Raw genomic sequence first — 19,106 nt, 5'->3', positions numbered from 1 at the left:
TCTTCCAGTTTCTTCCTGCTCTTCACGTCCTTTCCAACCTCTTTATCCCCCTTCCATTTCCACATCTATAAACCTTCTAAGGAGCTGCAGAACCTTTTGGTCTAAGGCCAAAGAAGTTTGCTATATTCTTGAGTTTTATCCCTTGTTAATCACAGATTATCATTTTACACAGTTATCCCCTAAGTCCAACAACAAGCCAAGGAAGTTTTATTCCCAGAAAGGCATCTAAACTTCAAATACTATAAATGATTACACATTGATTTCTTCTGGTTATATAGTTTACTGCAAAACACCACTACTCCTTTGTCTCTCATGTGGCCAATTCTACCTGGGTGAAAAGTTCACAGCCTCACTTTGGTAACACTTCCCACTTTTCCCACTTTCTAAGTGATAGTGGCAACACAATTCTAGATTTAAGATAACCATCCCTAACACCACACACAGACAACTCAAGTATTACAGCAGACAAGAATAAGCCCTTATTCAGAGCCACTACTACAGACACACAGTCAGATGCTTCAGTTCCAGAGGTGATGCATTATATTTAACCTAGCTTACTATCTCAACCATGTGGGTCCTACATTAGAAGAACAAAGACATCCTCAGCCAACAAAAATTTTAACAGCCCTAGATTCTTGATTATCTAAAACTAGAAACTGGTCCCAGTGAGCCTTTTCACCATTCAGTCTCTCATGAAGGAAGAAGACTATTATATTGGGACTATTGGGACATCCGGAAAACAGAAGCACAGTACTCGTGCAAAACAGGGATGTCCTGCTTAGCTCCTACATGTATTTATTCTCTATTCATTCTGTATCATTAACAGGATACAGAAGAGGGTTATACCTACATTCACCTCTAATAAACTGTGCAATATCTCCTTTCAGTTCTCTCTCGTGCTCAGTACATCCTGACAGCTGGAAGCTAACTGAGGCTGATGGGAAGTGACCTACTTCACCACAAAGGGGGTATTTTTGAAAAACACACTGCATATGCTCACAGGACTTTTTAACCTAGGATAGTCTTCTCTGAGAGATTATTATTTTACTTACTTTTCCCATTATTCTTTAACTAATGGCAATTTGCAGCACAAAGAAGCTGTGTTCTCAATTCTGAGAAATCACAAGCTCTCTCTGGGAGAAATGTTAACCCCAGCTGGCACTACATCTGTATTTTATCCACACCCAAGAACAAGCAAGAAAGTATAAGAATTAATAAAGCCACTAATTTTAAACAGATGACTTAGGAAAGGATTCAGTATCTCGAATTCTGTCAAGCAGCTGAATCTACAGTTTTGTTGTAAATTCAAGTACACCATGACTATTTTGAAAACAATGATAGAGCCAAGTAGAGATATACTTGTATTTATGGAAGAGACTACCCAGTCACCAACTTCTTGCATCAGCTCATCAAAGTATTATAGTTTCACAGCTCTGGACCACGTCTACTCTGGCCTTTTGTTGTGTACAAATACAAAGCATATAGGCATTTCTATGAAGATTTATGTTCACCTCCCTCTTGCTACTACTAAATTAGATCTATCTACTGAATTAGAACTGCAATTAAGTATTTGTTAAAAGGCAAATACAAAGAAATAGGAAAGCAAATACATATTCATGGGTAAGGAATAAATGGAATAAAGTACACAAGGGACAACAGCTCTCTAGTCTTAAAAGTGAGAAGCAAATGAAGCATAGAAAACCTGCTATCATTACTTGACAATTTTAGCATTTCATAGGAATGAAAAACCTCACCTTTAAAAATATTTTCAGTAATTACTCTTAGATGTTAAGCTTATTTTAAGTTAAATAAGAATATGGTTTTCAGCTTTATACAGTGGTTTAGCATTCAATCTATTTCCTCAGTTCAGACTCTGTGTTTCTGAAGTCTAGCTAATTATTTTGGGGAGATTAGAGATAACAAACCAAGACTGGCTACTTTGGCAATATTATATAGTTTTTGTGCTTCTCACAAGTGCCATCTTTGTACTTGCACTGCATTAACTGTCAGAGTATTAATTACCTGCTCACACTCAAGCATTGAAAACCTGAATCCCTGGACAGGAAGAACTAAAACTTAAAGAAACCCAAGTTTCAGATGCAGTTCCCTTTTGCTTTCAAGGAAGTTTACTTAAAAATAAGTTCAGCTACACCTGATATTCATTATATAAAACTGAACACAGACAATTAGTGATTTGAAAAATTTCCTACAATTCCAAAACATTTAAATAAAAGCCTTTTTTAAATTACGTGGGTTGGCTAAGCACAATTGATACTGTCATTCACTTATCTAACCAATTAGTGCTTCTAAAGAATGTATTTTATTTGTTCACTATCATTTATTATCTATGCAGTAATTTTGCAGCTTCTCAGACAACAAATGGCTGTCTTACATCTGGGGAATAAAACACACAAAAGGGTGTTGGTGTGCTGTTTGAATACATGCAATTACTGATAGTTAAGTTCTAATTAGCATAATTAGTTTTGAAACAGTTCCCATAATAACTGTCAACATTATGTCAATTTAGCTGAAGTTAATGGCATATTTAACAAAGACACACTTACTCATTTTCAGTATTATACTATTAAAAAGAGAGGAAGAGGGAAAGCTCTTTCTGAAGAAGTAGAACTATTTTTCATAGACATTGGACATTTCTTATGTTTCTTCCTTTCAGCAATCCAACTTATAAATAACTACTTTATATAATTAGCCCCCTCCAGTTTCCATAAGACCATTCTTACAAATTAACACTGACAAAATGGAAATAAAAAGCAACTAAAGTACAGATGTTTGCAAATTCAGTCTTCTGTTGTTTTGGGGAAGGCAGTTTGCAGAGGAATGCCTGTTTTGGAGGGGGAAGAAATCAAGAGGTAAACTCTCTAAAATATAAAGTAAGTAATGTGCTAAAAAGTAGCAAATGTTTCCAGTCATACCTAGACAAAAAATCCCTTCACTGCTTAGTAGGAAAGGGCATAAGCCATTCACAAAGGCTAGTTTTATTGCTTTTCTAGTTTTGATGTTACTAGAAATTATTTCCAAGTACTAAAAGATGATCCATTATTAAACTAACAGTTATTTCATTGGCATCTTTCCTATTTCCATGAAGAAACCATATGCTTTTCAGAGTCTAATCTACTTCATGCTGTATACTCATCTCACACAACAGAAGGAATAGCCAACTTAAGCTCAATATTGCCATAAAGCTGAAATCACACATCCAGTCTTGACTGAATTTAAAAGCCAAGTGTATTACAATCTACATGTTTCATTTGAGAATCTTTGTTATAGTATTTTTATTACATGAATATTTCATAGAGCAAATTAACATAAAGTACTCATGAAATATGCTCTCTCAGAAAGCTCTCTGGACTGTGAGAAACCTTTCATGTGACACAAAGGATTTTTTTAATTTATATAAATCAGATAAACAAAATGAAAGACTTCCTGCTCCTTAAAGTAAGGGATTACTATTTTTTTAATTAGCGAAAAAAACACCATACAGCCAAACAAGCAATAAATCAATAAAGTCCATAACAGGAGTTTACAGTAAACAATGACAAAGCCAAATGTGAAAATTTTTTACCAATTAATTTGAGCAAATTAATTTCCTTTCATCTACACATTTATCATTATGTATCATAGACACTTTAGGTTTCTATTGTTTTTATATGTGAAGCTAACTAGAAAATGTTAAAATCAAGAATTTCATTCAATCTGTGTCCCACAAAATACCTTTATGCCTATAAAACAGTAATTAATTGCTCAATTTCAGACTTGTTACCATAACTTTAAGCATATCAGCTTATTACAATGAGAACTTAACAAAATTGCCTTTATTTCAATTTATTTTGAAGCATTTTCCAAAAATTCCTCTCAGTAATAAATGAAAAAATCAAAACAGTAAGTCTACAAACAATATTTGAAAATACTTATGGAGTGGCAGGGGACTGGTAGAGAACAGGAGGATGACCCCTAAACTTTGGACACTGAATGAAGCAGCAACTTCATGTTAATTCCAAATCCATCCTACCCTGAAAAGATGCCTGAAGTCAAGTGAGATGACTGACAACCTACAGTGCAAGGAATGACATAAACTAACTCTACTACAGTTTTCATACACTCCTGCAAAACTCAGCATTGAGATGCAGACTGAATTGCCTTCTAGGAGCAACTATTACTGACCATGGAGAGGAAGAGACCGACCAGACGAACACGACCCATAAAAACACCCTAAAGCAGAACCACTCCTCAACTCAGCTTTCCCTTTCCATTCAGCATTGAAGACATTCCGCATCATTTACTTAATGTTTTTAAGCCCACACTAATTCTCTGTGCAGAGTCCCATTGTCTGTGTCACCACCAGAGAACTGTCTGTCATGGACAGTTCAAAATGCTCATGACAGAAATTGAAGAGTAGCATAACTCTGACTGAGCTGCCTCTGAACTGTGGGGAGGCCTCACTGCAGTCACAACTTCCTCATGAGGGGAAGAGGAGGGACAGGCACTGATCTCTTATCTCTGGTGCCAGTGACAGAACCCTAGAGTTGTAACAGGGGAGGTTTCAATTGGACATTAGCAAAAGTTTCTTCACCCAGAGAATGGCTGGGCACTGGAACAGGCTCCCCAGGGAAGTGGTGACAGCACCAGCCCGACAGAGTTCAAGAAGCATTTGGACAATGGTCTCAGGCACATGGTGTGATTTATGGGGCTGTTCTCTGCAGGGCCAAGGGCTAGACTTTATGATCCTTTTGGGTCCCTTCCAACTCAGATTATTCTGTGATTCTGTGAATTAAGGGTCCACATCAAATCCCATACACTACCCACGCATCACAAAATCAGCCTTCTCCTATACATCTTTAAACCAGCTCTGTGGGTCTATAGAGAAACTGTATTTTTAATTTATAGTCCAACTGCCAATACTACAGGAGTGAATCATGCATAGCTATTGAACTGTACCTAAAGCAACAACCTGCAGCCCATTTTTAATCAATATTCTGTAAAAAATAATCTATAATTTCCCACAGAAAGGTTTTACACCTGTGAACCAGTGAGAGATTTTGTGAATTTTTAATAAATTATTGACAGAACAAGAAAAAAAATTTACGCTTTTTGTACCCTGTTTGCAATTGCACTAAGCACTAGCATGTCTCTTTGACCTGTTACTTGTCATTCTTGTCTGTATCAGCTCATAATCACTATTCAGTCAGATCCATACCAGCTGAGTATCAACCCAAGTGAGAATGACCAGTTCTGGTAAAAGAACTAATAACAGGTTCATTATTTTTCAGATGAGCAAGGCAATACATTTAAAGTAATTTCAACTCAGACTGTGACCAGCTACATGAAAATTCTTCATAAAAATCACTTTTACATAAGAGTAAACTCTCTCCTAAGCATGATTAAAAGTAAAAGCTCCAATTACAAGAATCTAACAATGGGCCTCCCAAATTCAACTCTACCAAATCATGGAATCAAGGGGAAAAGAAAAGTATGCAAGGAGGGCCCTAACTTATGGCCCCTTTTAAGCAAAGACCAAAGTCCTTCAAAAGCCTGACAGCAAAGTATTTGTCAAAGGAGGCTTGAGAAGAGCTCTGCCAATGTGACACTAACATTAACCTCCTTAGGAGGCAGGTCTGATCAGCAGTTCCAGATAAGAAATAAACACTTCTGAGAAACCTGCACCTCCACCCTGTGCACAATCTGCTCAGATCTGCTTAGATGGTTCTTGCCTGCTTTTGCATCAGCATGAAAGAAACTGCAGTCAGGCACAGATAAAAGATGTGGAGAGACAGGAAGGAAGAAGTCTGTGGCAGACAGACATGCCATAAAACTATATAGGTGATGAGTTAAAGGGCCTTAAGGAAGGAAGGCTCACTGAATTTTTCATCAGTCTACTGCTTTATGACCATTTAAAGTAAAAAAAAAAAAAAGTCATTATTGTCAAAATGGTGCTGCATCTTCCTCTTCCTCTAGTTTAAGCATCACAGCACAACAAAAACACAATATTTCTAGCAGCATGCCCCCTAATAGTTGTGCAGATAGAAACAGACCATCAAACAGCAACACAGCCCTTTTTAAATTCAGTTAATGTGGAAGAAATATTTTTTTTTATTCCCAAATACAGAAAAGAAGAAAAAATGTGGGTTTAATGCAATTTAAATTCATTTCTGACCATTCATCTACTTTCTTTTTCATTTCAATTACACATAATCCAAATACTTCATTCACAAAATTCACAATTAACAAAATTCACAGGTTGACATTTAATTCCCTGGAAAATATTAGGATTCAAAGCACAGAACTTCCAATAGAATTAAGTGTTTGCAGTTAGTGTGGAGTCCAAAAAGTCTTTAGGCCATATCTGCCCTAAAGAGCCATAAACAGCACCACCACCAGGCAGAAGACAAGATTAGATTTATAAGTGAAGATTTGTTGCATTTGAAGTGAAATACTACTTCAGACAGATCATGGAGAAAACAGCCATCTACCTATCAATATCATATGAAAAAGAGTCATGATGATATCTCTTCAACATTGGCTGACCATAGCTGCCTTCAACCTGAATATTGTGTTCAAAAAAAATCCAAAACAAATCATAAGATAAGCTTCTCCTTGAAAGTAGATATGGATCAACAAAGTTTTAATGACCAGCTAAAGGGAAGAGATGGGGGAGGCAAAGCATTAATTTTTTTTTTCTTTCTTTATATGAGCAACATATTATCACAACTCTTTGAAGAAAAGTATAGGCTAGTACACAGAGCCCTGCATTAAATTCCAACACTTCTTAAGATATTAATACACAGAAACACAAAGCATGAAACAGATGCTTGAAACCAAAAAGCTGAAAGGTCAAGTGTATGATGCATCTCTGCCCCTTTCTCTTCCCTTATACTTTTATCCAAAAGACTTCATTAAACTCTTGCTTCACACATCTGTGTCTTCATGAGGACTAAGTACTTTCAGAAGTGGAAAGAGACATTGATAGAAAAGAATGCCCTTTTTTTTAAGAAAAGAAACCATTTAAATGCAAGCAGCTATATTAATGCAACATTCAGCTCAGGCTTTATGCAAAACCCAGTAACCCAATTCAGAGTTACTGCTACCATAAATGTTATTCAGCCACACTCAACATATTAAGTAATGTTGTGTGTAGGCAAGCATTAAGTACTTCAAAAATGCAGTGTAAGGAGGAGAGATTGGTATGGAAATAGACTTTGGTTTGATCCCCACCCTCCCACCAAGAGACACAGAGATAAAATTTTTTTGGTACATTTCTACATTGAAAAAAAGTTACTCACCAAACTAGCAGTGAGTGAGGGTGCTGACTGTCCAAATGTTTGGTAGCGCATCCGAACAAGATTAGTGGTTTCTATAGGTTGCCACAGCTGCTGTCCAGTTGCATTGGGAAGCAAATATTTGCCTGTCAAGTTCAGAAAGAGTGAGTTAAAATATGAGATGTTGCAGTTGAGGCAATGCAATGGATGGTTTACTGTAACACTCTTTCCTCTGGGAAATATCATCCACTGCAGCCCTGACCAGAGCTGATTCCAACAGAATTCCTGCCATTCACTTGCTAGTCCTTCACATCATCCTTCCACTAGATACAGTTCTCTGTTCTCAAAATTGTATCTTTTTCCTACATAGAAACATATTTAAAGCAACAAGAGATGCAAACATCTAGAGTGCTAGTTCTGAAACTTAACCTCTGAAAGCTAGTCAAAAATGAAAACAAGAAAAATATATTAAGAAATATTCCTCTTTTTCCCCTTGAAGGAATAAGCTTCTGAGTCTGAGGGACGGAGTGAGATTTATTGGAATAAGACACTTACCACGTGGACGATTACACAATTTTGTGCATGAGGACTATTCTGCTTCTATTCCAGATTCGTCATAAGCTACCTAATTCGTACCACTCAATTGCCAAGGATCTTCATCCAGTGTCCCAAGTAAGGGGACATGACCAAGGTGCAGGCCAGCCATTCCTTAGGAGTGCTCACAGGCTCTCAGTGCCCGTGCTCTCTGCTCAGAGGCGTCACTTGGCTGCGGGCAGGAAACCACGAGCCCAGGGCCACACAGGTCACAGGGCCACACTCCCCATCACAGAGCGACACCACTCAGAATTGTCTCCCTACAGGTACTAATGAGGCAGAACACATCTCCAGCTCATGAAGCCCAAGCTACAAACTAGCAGCAGGGAGAATATTCAAGGAACTAAGATGACACGCATGTATCAAAACTGTTAATTTCTGCTTACTTTCAGCCACTGGCAAGAAACAAGCGATATACCGGTCTTGGCAATATGTCCACCTTAAGTTCTTACTTATATCTGCAAACTATGCAAAAGTGAGACAATCACATTACTAAAGCAACTGTCTTCTCTTGGAAGACCAACAAGCTGATGCAAAGCAACAATTCAGAATCTTATTTTTAATCAATCTCAGTTTAAAAACACAGTGCAACATCTTGACTGAACAAATCAAATGAAAAACATCTCCAAACCACATGGGCTAAACATTTGTTTCCTGAAATCATTAAACCCCACCTCATTAATCTTGTCATCTATGCGCCTGACCACTGACATAGGATGTGTACCCTGGTAAATCAGCACAGGTTTGCCAAGAAATCAAAAGCCTCAGCTTCATCATTTTATTTTAACAGTAGATCCACAGAGAGTTGCTGAGATCTCTGGGACTCTTTTTGGAAGCTAGAAGTTCCCAAGCAGCAGCACAGGATAGCCTTTTAACACTTTCCAATCAGTCTTCCAAATGTGCTATTGCTCTTTGTTACACTGGTAAAGCGGAACCCATAAACATTTTTGCACCCAATTTGCTAACAGCCTGCCTGAGTCTAGAAGAAAAATATACAACGAAGCTGCAGTTTCTTGCCCGTTTATCTAACGTAACATTTCCCAGAACTGGAAAACCTGAATTAACCTTCCATCTGCTCTCTCTGCTTCTTTATAAAAAATTTTGGTTACCTTTTTGCATAGGCTCCTATCATGCTCAAGTAAAATGGTGCCATAAAGAGCTTAAGACATTGATTGCAATATACACATCTTTGATATTCCATTTATGTCAATCCTCAAATATACCAGTGACATATGCAGTCAGAGAGAGCTTTATATCTATCACCTCAAAAGGTTAATTCCTTCTCATCTGGACAGAAAAAAGAGAATTAGGAAGTGACTGCAAAAAAACTAAGTTATACAAACCTTCCATTTAAATAGGTATGTTTTACTTCTTTAATGCTTTCTACATAAAAAGAGGTCTATGCCTTTTCTTTCCTTCCTTTTTTACTCTACTTATCAGACACTGGTAAGATGAAGTTCTCAGAGAGGGGTGAAAGTGTGCGATCCATAGGTTTCCAGACTTCCAGCAACATCCAGACAGCTCCAAACAAGCCATCATCAAAATGCTTCAGCAATACCTACTTTGTCAAGTAGACATACAATATGCATAACTCCTTCAGAAACTCTATATTAATCCCCTCTAGAAGCCATAAGGAAAATTATCTTAAATAATTTTCAACTTCATCACTGTAGCATAATATTAGGGCATTTTATCCTCACAGAAATCAGTATTTGAAAAGCAGTAGGTCTTCGCCTGATCCTTTCAAGAAAAGGTTCATTCTATTAAAGTTTCTTCTAAAACTGGGGAACATCATCAGTCTTTGGTCAACAAGTGACTTTCTCATAGGGTGCTGTGGTTTAGGAATAGTATTCCCAAGCTTAGTTTTCCCAGTAAAAAAAGGAAACTGTAAGCTGCTCCCATCCCCTCTAGTGGGACACACAAAAGGCAGAGTTCAAGGATTGAGGTAAGGACTTTTAATGGAAACAGCAATGAGACAAGAAAATGAACAGCAACAGCAACAACACTGAAGACAAAAATGTAAACAAAGAGAGGGTTATTTACATGCAAAAATGCTCAGCGAGTCCAGGACAAGAGAAACCAATGGCAGACAGACCCTCTGCCCACCACACTTTCTCCAGGATCAGAAAGAAACCCTGTTCTTCTTGCTAGCAAGAGAAAGAGACCCTTTCCCTTACCTCCCCAGCAATGAGATAGGAGGTAATGAGAAACATTTGGGTCTCGGCCTTGCCCACTCAGCACATGGCAGCCCAGAACTCTTGGGCTCAGCAATCCAGCAAGCTCAGCTGCCCTGGCAGCCAGGACTACAGCACATACCACCACACTCCGCACCGCAAAGAAAATTAACTCTGTCCTGGCCAGAACTAGGACACAGGGGGAACTAGGACACTAGGCCCTTCCCAGACTGCAGTAATTTTCATTTCATATGAATCCCACTTGAGCTTCCCAAGAAAGAAGATGGAAGGCAATCATTTGCATTTAGTACACAAATTAACATTGGCTTAAGTCAAAACAAGCCAAAAATGTTTAAATAACAATACAATTTAGTCTAGAAGGAGAAAGATATATGAGAAATAAGTGTTATTATTAATGCTTGTACTTACTTTTTGTGTAAATGTGCACCAGATCCAAAATATGGAGAGCTAATATTGTCTGTATCTTATCAGGGCAGGGCATTCTAAAAGCCACCTTTACTATTTTCCCTTTACAGTGATCTGTATTTTACCCTGTTTTTATCTTGCTCAGACATCTGAAAGAAAGTCTAAGATATCTTGATACAGAGGCTAGAGGAGATGCAATCCTACACAACCACAGAATCTTGTACTAAGCCTTCCTTGAACTGTAATATTTTGCCTGACTCCCAAGAAAGCAGAGTGGATTTACTCAGCGCTCTACAGTCAGTATCTCCACTGCAAGAATTCACTTAATAGTTCATTATTTTTCCTGCATGATTAGCATCAAGAAATATTTAAAATAATGTTGGGGGTGTGTCTGTTGAAAATATAAATTAGGCAGTAAACACTGTCAAAATTACCAGTGAAATCGTGAGCATGTATGATGCTGGAATTATCCCTCCCCCTCAAGGAGCCTTGAAGGTACCACAGTTTTCACAAAATACTGGAATTAAGGAAAGCAGACTGTCTAGAACTCCCAATTCTTCTTTTCATAGTACACAGGCCTTTAAACACAGAAATGGCATACAAGAAATATGCTTTCTAAAGGGTCAAAATTAGCCAGGCCTTAGACAAAAAGATGGTAACAGATAAATTTCTTATCTGAGAACAGAGCTAACCTACTGCATTTAACCATTACATGATAAAACAGTCCCTGCCCAAAGTGAGTTAATCTTCAACTCTCCTTCAACTCCTCCAACAATAATATAAAAAAAGTTTAAAATCCTCTCATACTGTCCACTCCCCCTTTCCCCTGACTTTATAGCACTCCTACACTTTTTTGCTGTAGTTTCATTCATAATTGTATGCATTTTACTGCTTTTACATTTTCTTTGACAACCCTTGATTTTATACATATCCACACTTTCCCTTATTAAGTGATTTCAATGCCAGTATTACACAAAAAATTTGACCTGAAATACATTATTATTTTCACACTGAATTCATGTCTGCCTTCAAGCCTAATTCTCCAAGCAGCTGTTTTCCTTTTTAAGTGAACTGATTCATGAGGAATTCATGAGGGACTGAGAGGAAGGCTCCAACTCCACCGCAACCCTTCCATCTTAATTCAGTATTCTGGCCCATATACAGCATAGAACACTGCCAGCATCCAGACCACTGATACACTGGCAGTAATTTCATACTACTTTCATAAGCTATTGATATTGAGTCATCCACTGATAGAGGTCCCCTATTTCTGTCCTCTTCATTTCCAAAATGGTCATTGTTGACTTCCTCCACTTCCTCTGCAGAAGTTTTGCTGGTATCTTTGTCTCCCTTTCAGGACTATCAGGACAGCCCTAAAGTAGCTACACAGGAACTAACATCATCACTTCCCATATCTGAATGCAATCCTTGTTAGTCCAGCACATTCATCAAAAGACATTTTGATGAAGGGTGGTTTAAGTTGATTATGTAATGGCAATAATTTTGCATTATTTAATAGTATTACATCATCATTGGTGAACATAGGTAAGACATCACTGCAGTTCAGTGGCATCTTCCCCTTGAACATGCCTCTTGTATATCTAGATTCATTTGTAATGAGTATTTGTTGAAGGTCCAAATAGAATCATCATTAATTCTTACTTCTATTATGTTCAGCAAGCACCTATTCATTATATGACATATTGTATAAGGAAAAAACTACTTGTATAAGCACAAAGAGACTAAAACCACATACACTTTCACAAAAATCAGTCACAAAAGGCAGGCTTCGCTTTATTCTAAACAAAAAAATTTTTCCTACTGCTGAAGTTCTACTTTCCTTCCTCTGTCCCTCTCAAATGTATATCATAATAAAACAGCTGAGAATTACTAAATGAGCTCAAATCTAATACCTACAAATCTTCCATTTTCAGTTAGAATTTAAAAATAACTTCGTCTCTGATAATTAGGCAATTGCATAATATTAAGAAAATGTTTTGGCATCCAAGTAAGATTTTACTTTTACGCAAGTACTTAGGATAGTTTAGATTGCACTGCTAGAAAGTCTGATTTGTAACTAGTCAAAACGCAAAAATAAATACAGAGGAAGCATCTTGAAAGTTTTTACTAGAAATATTTTTTGTTAAAATAGTAGAAGCAGTTTCCTATTACACTACTGCCAACACAAGACAGGTATGCACTTTGCTAAAATGGAAGAATCTGAATTAGGGCTGACAGGAGCTACAAACACAATTAGTCCAAAGCAAAGCTGTGCATATGATTACAGTGTACCACAGACCTACCAGAAGCTAGCATCAATGTGTTTGTGTTAGCTGCTGTGAAATAGCAGTCTTCAAAATAGCCTCTTGCCATCTGGACATCTTTAAGGCAAGGGCCAAGAAATACTTACTTCAATTAATTGTCTTGTTAAATCCACTATAGGTATTTATTATGTTAGTGCAGAATATTAAAAAAAAATACAGAAAGCTAGTTACTTCTCCCTCACTGGTTTACTTTAAAATATAACTGATCTTATCTAAAGAACCTATGCTCTCGACAAGTTAGACTTGCCAAGCACAGTTTCAAGTGGGTTGCTTACTCCACACCTCTTTTTGGGGAGCCTTAGGAGCATGAGCTACCTCAGAGCAGCAGCAACAAGCCACAGTAGAAGAGAAAACTGGATTCTACAGAGTGCTCTTGATCATAGAAATGTTCTGAAAAGAAAAAAAGATGGGTACTGCTCCCTCTTCTTACCCCTGGCATATTTTCAAACACAAAAAAACCCCAGAAGAGCTGGGTTCATTGACAGGTCTTGATGTGAACAGAAAACTGAAGCCACCACCCGCCACCAGGTCACCAGAGAAACAATAGGAGTCCCTACATAGCCAAAGCAGCCACTGTTACCAGATGATAAATTCCCTACACCTGGTGAGCTAACAAAATGCTTCTTCTCCAAAAACTACTGGCCTATGGAACTGCAGAATGTCTATTGTGTAAGAAGGAGAATTTCAAGTTCACCAGCGCCTGTGCCCTGCGAACTCTGACAGGTGGACTGGAACATCGGGATCTACGACCACCAGGGACCACCAGAGAGACCATCAGGACAGAAGAACAGGAGTGTAAAGGGGAAGGAAAACACGTTAATGATTTCAGGGAAATTATTATCATAATCAATCAATATGTATGTAAAATATAGTATATAAATAGGAACTTCCCTGTACTCAGACTGCATGGCTTGGGGAAAAGCTACTCCCCTGTGCATCTGGACAAATAAAGAATGTTTGCTTCTTAATGCTACATTGGTGTTAATAACTTCTGTATTTTATTTATCAAATTTTTGACAACACCCCTGCCACTCACAAATTGCCTGTACAGCAGGAAGCGAAGAGCAAAGCTGGCAGCAATGTACCACCACTTTTACCGCCACAAATAAGTGAAGCCCCACTCCAGGTTCAGACACCTACCAGGTGAAAGGCAGAGCCTCCCACCTTCAAGGTTCAAGTTAGGACACTTAGCTTTACTGCCTCAAGTTGAACTCCTGCAGATATCCCAGCTGTAGAAAATGATGGGGACACTGCAAATTTTAGGGGGGGCAGGGAGGAGAGGTGGAATTAAAGCCATCATTCCCATTAGCTGTTAACCAGAAAAGAGTGGATGGATCTAGGAAACTTTACAGTATTTTGCCTTATTCTATTGTAGCTACATCAGCAAATTTTACTTAAATTTCAAATCTCCAACAAGCAAAAAAACCAAGAAATTATCATTTTAATAATGTCTCATTTACTGCCCAGAACTTAAAGGAGTATGTTTTGCATATTACTCAACTACACATGGTTGAAGTTAATGAACAATGCCACTTTCCCAGTCTAATGGAAGAGGTGAAATTTTCATTTCAGCCAATTTGTCTCCTAAACATAACATTATTCAGGTAAGCCCATAATTACAACTGACTCAATTACAAATTCTTTTGTTACTGTAGAAGAAGCCTTTGCAAAAAATCCTATTACGCTCACTATAGTTCTTTTACTTTTTGATGTACTATAAATCTCCTAAAATACTCTGTATTTGTTTCACTTTCTAAAATTAGATGAAGCAGTGGCACCCTCAGGCAAGTGGTAGGATTCTTTGGGTTGTCCAGAGCAGAGCCAGGAGCTGGACTCATTGATCCCTGTGGGTCTGTTCCAACTCAGGATATTGTATAGTTCTACGATTCTGGCTGACAATGCAGGAAAAATAAACGTGGCCTACCAAAGGCAAAAATTTGGGGTGAGATTATGAACTGTAAAAAAACCCACAAAAAAACTGCAGCAGATCTACCTTAAAATTTCACCAATATTGGCAGAATTGGAACTGGAAAAGGACATATCAAGTTTTGGACCACAAACTAGTAGGATGAAGGTTTAGATCTGTTTAGATCTGTATCCAAAAATACATATATATATGTATATGTATATATATATATATATATATATATATATATGTGTGTGTGTGTGTGTGTATATATATATATATATATATATATATATATATATATAAAAAGAAAGTGAAGCCTCCATTAAGTACAAAGGCATGCAGAATCCATGCTTGGAACAAAATTCTCTCACTGAAAATCATTTAAAAGACAGTACAAAATTTTGCTGATCAGGAAATTACTCAGAGTTCCCTTGCTAACAGATACTCACTGAAGTTATATTGACTATTTGCAAATTATTATGGAAGAACTGTGACAGCAATATAATATTTAAAATGCATTTGAGATCAGTAGCAAATCTCCTTAACTTCTAATTAGATTTGGAGGATAAGGATAGGTTTGGGGTTTTCAGTTTGGTTTGTTTGGTTGGGTTTTTTAAGTTTTCCATACCAAACACACCTAACTCAATAGCACTGTTAGCCAACCAATGACAACACTAACTACATGACAAAACACCCTACAGATTGAAGTTGTCATTCATGACACTACTTCCTTACCTCACAGCTCTACTGAAATACAACTTAGCAAAATAATTAGTTGGTAATATTTATCAGTGAGCTCAGAGATAGAACACTCTACTGCTTCCTTTTCTTTATCTTAAAAACAAATAGGTTCTCTTCCCATAATTCTAACATGCAGTTCCAAAACTTATAAACTGCCAGTCCATTCTATAACACAAATACAATATACAGGTATTACTGCATCCCTTTCATCCTATTTTACAGCTTACACCTGCTCTAGAAAAATTTCAAGGTCCAGTTCTGTAACTTTGATAACAATAAGAAAAACACACAGTTAAGATTCACACTGCTCACACAATACTGAAAAAGCACACTAAACTACATTCAAGTGATAATGTGACAGAGTTCCTTTCAACATATAGCATATTTTGCAAAACAAGAATCCTGCACACCAAGAGGTCAGAGATAACTGATACTGGCAGACCTACAACAAAACCGTGCCTAGAACACAAAGGATCTCAAAAATTCACTATTGCTCAATTCAAACATTATGTGAACAACTGCTTCAATCAGTGGCCAGTATCCTTGGCTCACGACTCTCCACCAGTTCAACATCTGGGGTTTTGCTGACAGAATTTATGGTACGAAATAAGTATCTCCCATTGCACTATGAAGAACATACCCAGCAACCCAAAACTGACATTAAAACAAGCATGAAATGATGTGTTAACATGCTATTTTCTCTGCAGTACCCACTGCGACCTCTTCTTTTGTCTCATGTATATGTTGTTATGCCCCATAATTAAATCCCTACACACTTAGAGTAATTTTTCAAAAGGTAGAGTTCCCCAATAGAAAATCCTGCTCCTATTTTCACTGGAAAACATCTATAAATTTTTCCACTCAAGTGTCAACCTTCATTCTAAGGATTAAGTAGAGGAAGTGTTTTTTCCCTCTTCTCAAATATTTCTCTATCTGTGCATTCAATTTCTGCTAAAGCAACCAACTTGGATAAAGCAAGTATGTGGTAAAATCATTTGCTTTACAACATCCACTAGAGAGAGACCACAGGGAAAAAAACAGGAAGACAAGCCTCTAGGAGTAGAGATCATGTGTTCTTGATGTGCAATTATAGTTTATTTATAAATATGCTGCAGTCAGTTTTGCACCAATGAGCTCAGGTACTAGCAACAACAGGACTGCAGTCTCACAAACCTCAAATTTAGTTAATCAGATGATTAAATACAAGCATATAGCTAAGTCCAGGCATGTGGACTGGACTTCCATCCATGCTTTTACAGTTTCAGTGCTAAGCATACTTGAAACAGCTAATTCAACAGCTCTTAGGGTACTTCTTAAGGAGCTACAACTCAAACTTCAGAAATTTAACATGAATATTAATTTTCTCCACTTTTTGTTTTTCCACTATGACAAATGACTCTTAACAATTTTCAAGCTGCTTTTATAAGTGTCACAAAGAGGGTTAAATTCTCTTTCTCCCTCCTTCAAAACTGGCAGCTTGCAAACATATCTGCTAATTAGGCACTCTACTGCTACAGTTTGCTTTGATCTCAACAACAATCAACTTCTCATGTTCCGATGATACAAGCACGATTAAGCAGCAATCAAGGAGTTAAAGGCAAAATAATGAGACAGGAATACAATATCTTCTGTTCTCATCTCATTCTATTACATGGTGCAGACTCCAGACACGTCAAAGAATATGGAAATTATCTTGCTAGGCACACAGGGAAGTAAAAATCAACTCTAGTATGCAGGCTGATTGAAGCCTTAAATGATGAAGGTAAGTGACAATGACAAACATAACCTAATGTCATCTCAAACACCAGCACACCAAGAACCATCTAAAAATGCCTATTTTACAGCAGAATATATTTACTTCATCTGCAGAAGACAGCTTTGTACTGAATGCATTAAAAAAAAACAAACAAAAACCCCCCACACTGCATTTCCTCAGCCATGTAATTATAGAATAGATTGCCTCTATCTACTAATTCTGGAGTAAGTTTAACACGTGGCATAGTGCTTTAAGGAAACCTTTGAGGAAGGCCATTGAAAAGACTGCCAGATATGCCCTGGGTAGGCAGTGAATGAATGAAGCATGTTGTACTTGTGTCAGGCACGCATGGCTGCTGAACCTTCCCACCTCTGCAGCCCAGAGCCCAGTCTGGGTGTTAGCACCCGTGTTGGGCTGCTGCTCCCCGTCTGCTGCTGATGGGGAGAGCCCTCAGGCAGCTGCAGCTGGAAAGGCTTTCTAAACAGGGTACATCCAGTCCTGACACATCACAATGAAAGCCCTTTTGAAATACTTCTGTTCTGATATGAGAAGGGAAGAAAATGCAGGAAGTAAAATTTCCTATTAAAGGCACATCTGATAGAGCTTTGGCACTGGCAGTCATTCTTACCCCCACATCCTACAGCACCCCAGCTTCTGGGGCTGGGGGCAGCCCAACAGAGGCCACCAAGCTGCATTCCCAGAGACAGCTTTGAAATCATAAGGTTCTTTATGGAGTGCTGTAATCATGTATTTATTCATATATTCCTGGTGTAAATATGTATAATTTCTTCCATAACAGAAAGAAATTTTGATTATGTACACAGTAAATACAGAACACTTCCTTGTATCTACACCAAAACGCCATCATTAATAGAAATAACCCTTTTTTTAAATGTTGCCATTAAACTAATCATATTATCACTATGACAAGCAGTTGCATGTTATGGGAAGGTCTCATTTCCAAAGAGGTTTCAAGGTACAAGTCACGTGATTGTACAAGTTCAGTTTTCCCCATTCACCAACTTGTACCAAATAGTTGACACTATTGGTACACGGTGTCAACTAGTCTAGTTGACACTAGAGACTTCATGAGCTAATCTCCATTTTCAACAATATTAATGATAATTTATACAGCCCAATGTGTGTGAAAATTCTGCTACTGCCAATTGCTCCTCTGTATGAACGGGGAAAACCTCCTCTTCCAAGTCCTGCCAGCACATGCCAACCTATGGATAAGAGAACAGCTTGATTTTCATGGTCCATAATGCTGTTGATCTTTCTGCTAATTAGTGTTAGCAGAGTGATGAATCTCTGAAGCAAAAAACAGACTGAGAATTCCCAAGTTCATTTCAAATCAACCATAGATTAATTATACAGGAATAACAACAATTGCTGAGCACATTTGGATGACTGATGACTCAGAGGTGGAAAGTTGATCAAAGCAAGAACATTAAAGAAAAAATACATAAATCATATGGGTTTTTTTTGTTTTAGCTCTTCATAATCTGTAGACAATACATGATCAGAAGAACACGAAGTAATTTTCCTAATGTAGAGTGCTTTAGGATCCTCGGATTAAAGATTCTATAAAATTAAATTAGTACGTATTATGTTACCTGTGCTTGGGTAAGATCAATATACACCTAGTAGATAACAGCCCTACCACAGTTAAGACACAATTAGCCCATCAGGATGTCTTTTTCAAGTTCTTGATGAGATAACAGTAAGTGAGATAAAAACTTCAAACTACAGGTAGCTAAAATGTATTTTTTCTTTATATATAACAGTAGAGCTTATCAGTATGGTATAAAACAACTGAGTTAGCTTCAGTACTCTCCAAAATATGATCTCTTCCCAGAAATATGTTCTTGCATCTTTCAGAAGTAGAAAGGGAGATAGCAATCTCCA

At 37.5% G+C, this 19,106-nt stretch overlaps 1 protein-coding gene across 1 annotated transcript in view; it reads right to left on the bottom strand.

The window, feature by feature from the left end:
- The window catches only part of MAST4 (microtubule associated serine/threonine kinase family member 4), a 278,816-nt gene that overhangs the window by 190,759 nt on the left and 68,951 nt on the right, over positions 1-19,106 (bottom strand). The window contains exon 3 of the mRNA XM_036402886.1: positions 7,299-7,420. Coding sequence (XP_036258779.1) covers positions 7,299-7,420 — 122 coding nt within the window. The remainder of the gene's footprint in view (positions 1-7,298; positions 7,421-19,106) is intronic.

Source organism: Molothrus ater, chromosome Z (assembly GCF_012460135.2).
Source record: "Molothrus ater isolate BHLD 08-10-18 breed brown headed cowbird chromosome Z, BPBGC_Mater_1.1, whole genome shotgun sequence".
Taxonomy (NCBI): Eukaryota; Metazoa; Chordata; class Aves; order Passeriformes; family Icteridae; genus Molothrus; species Molothrus ater.
Note: the sequence above shows the minus strand (reverse complement) of the source record. Positions and strands in the feature narration are given on the sequence as shown.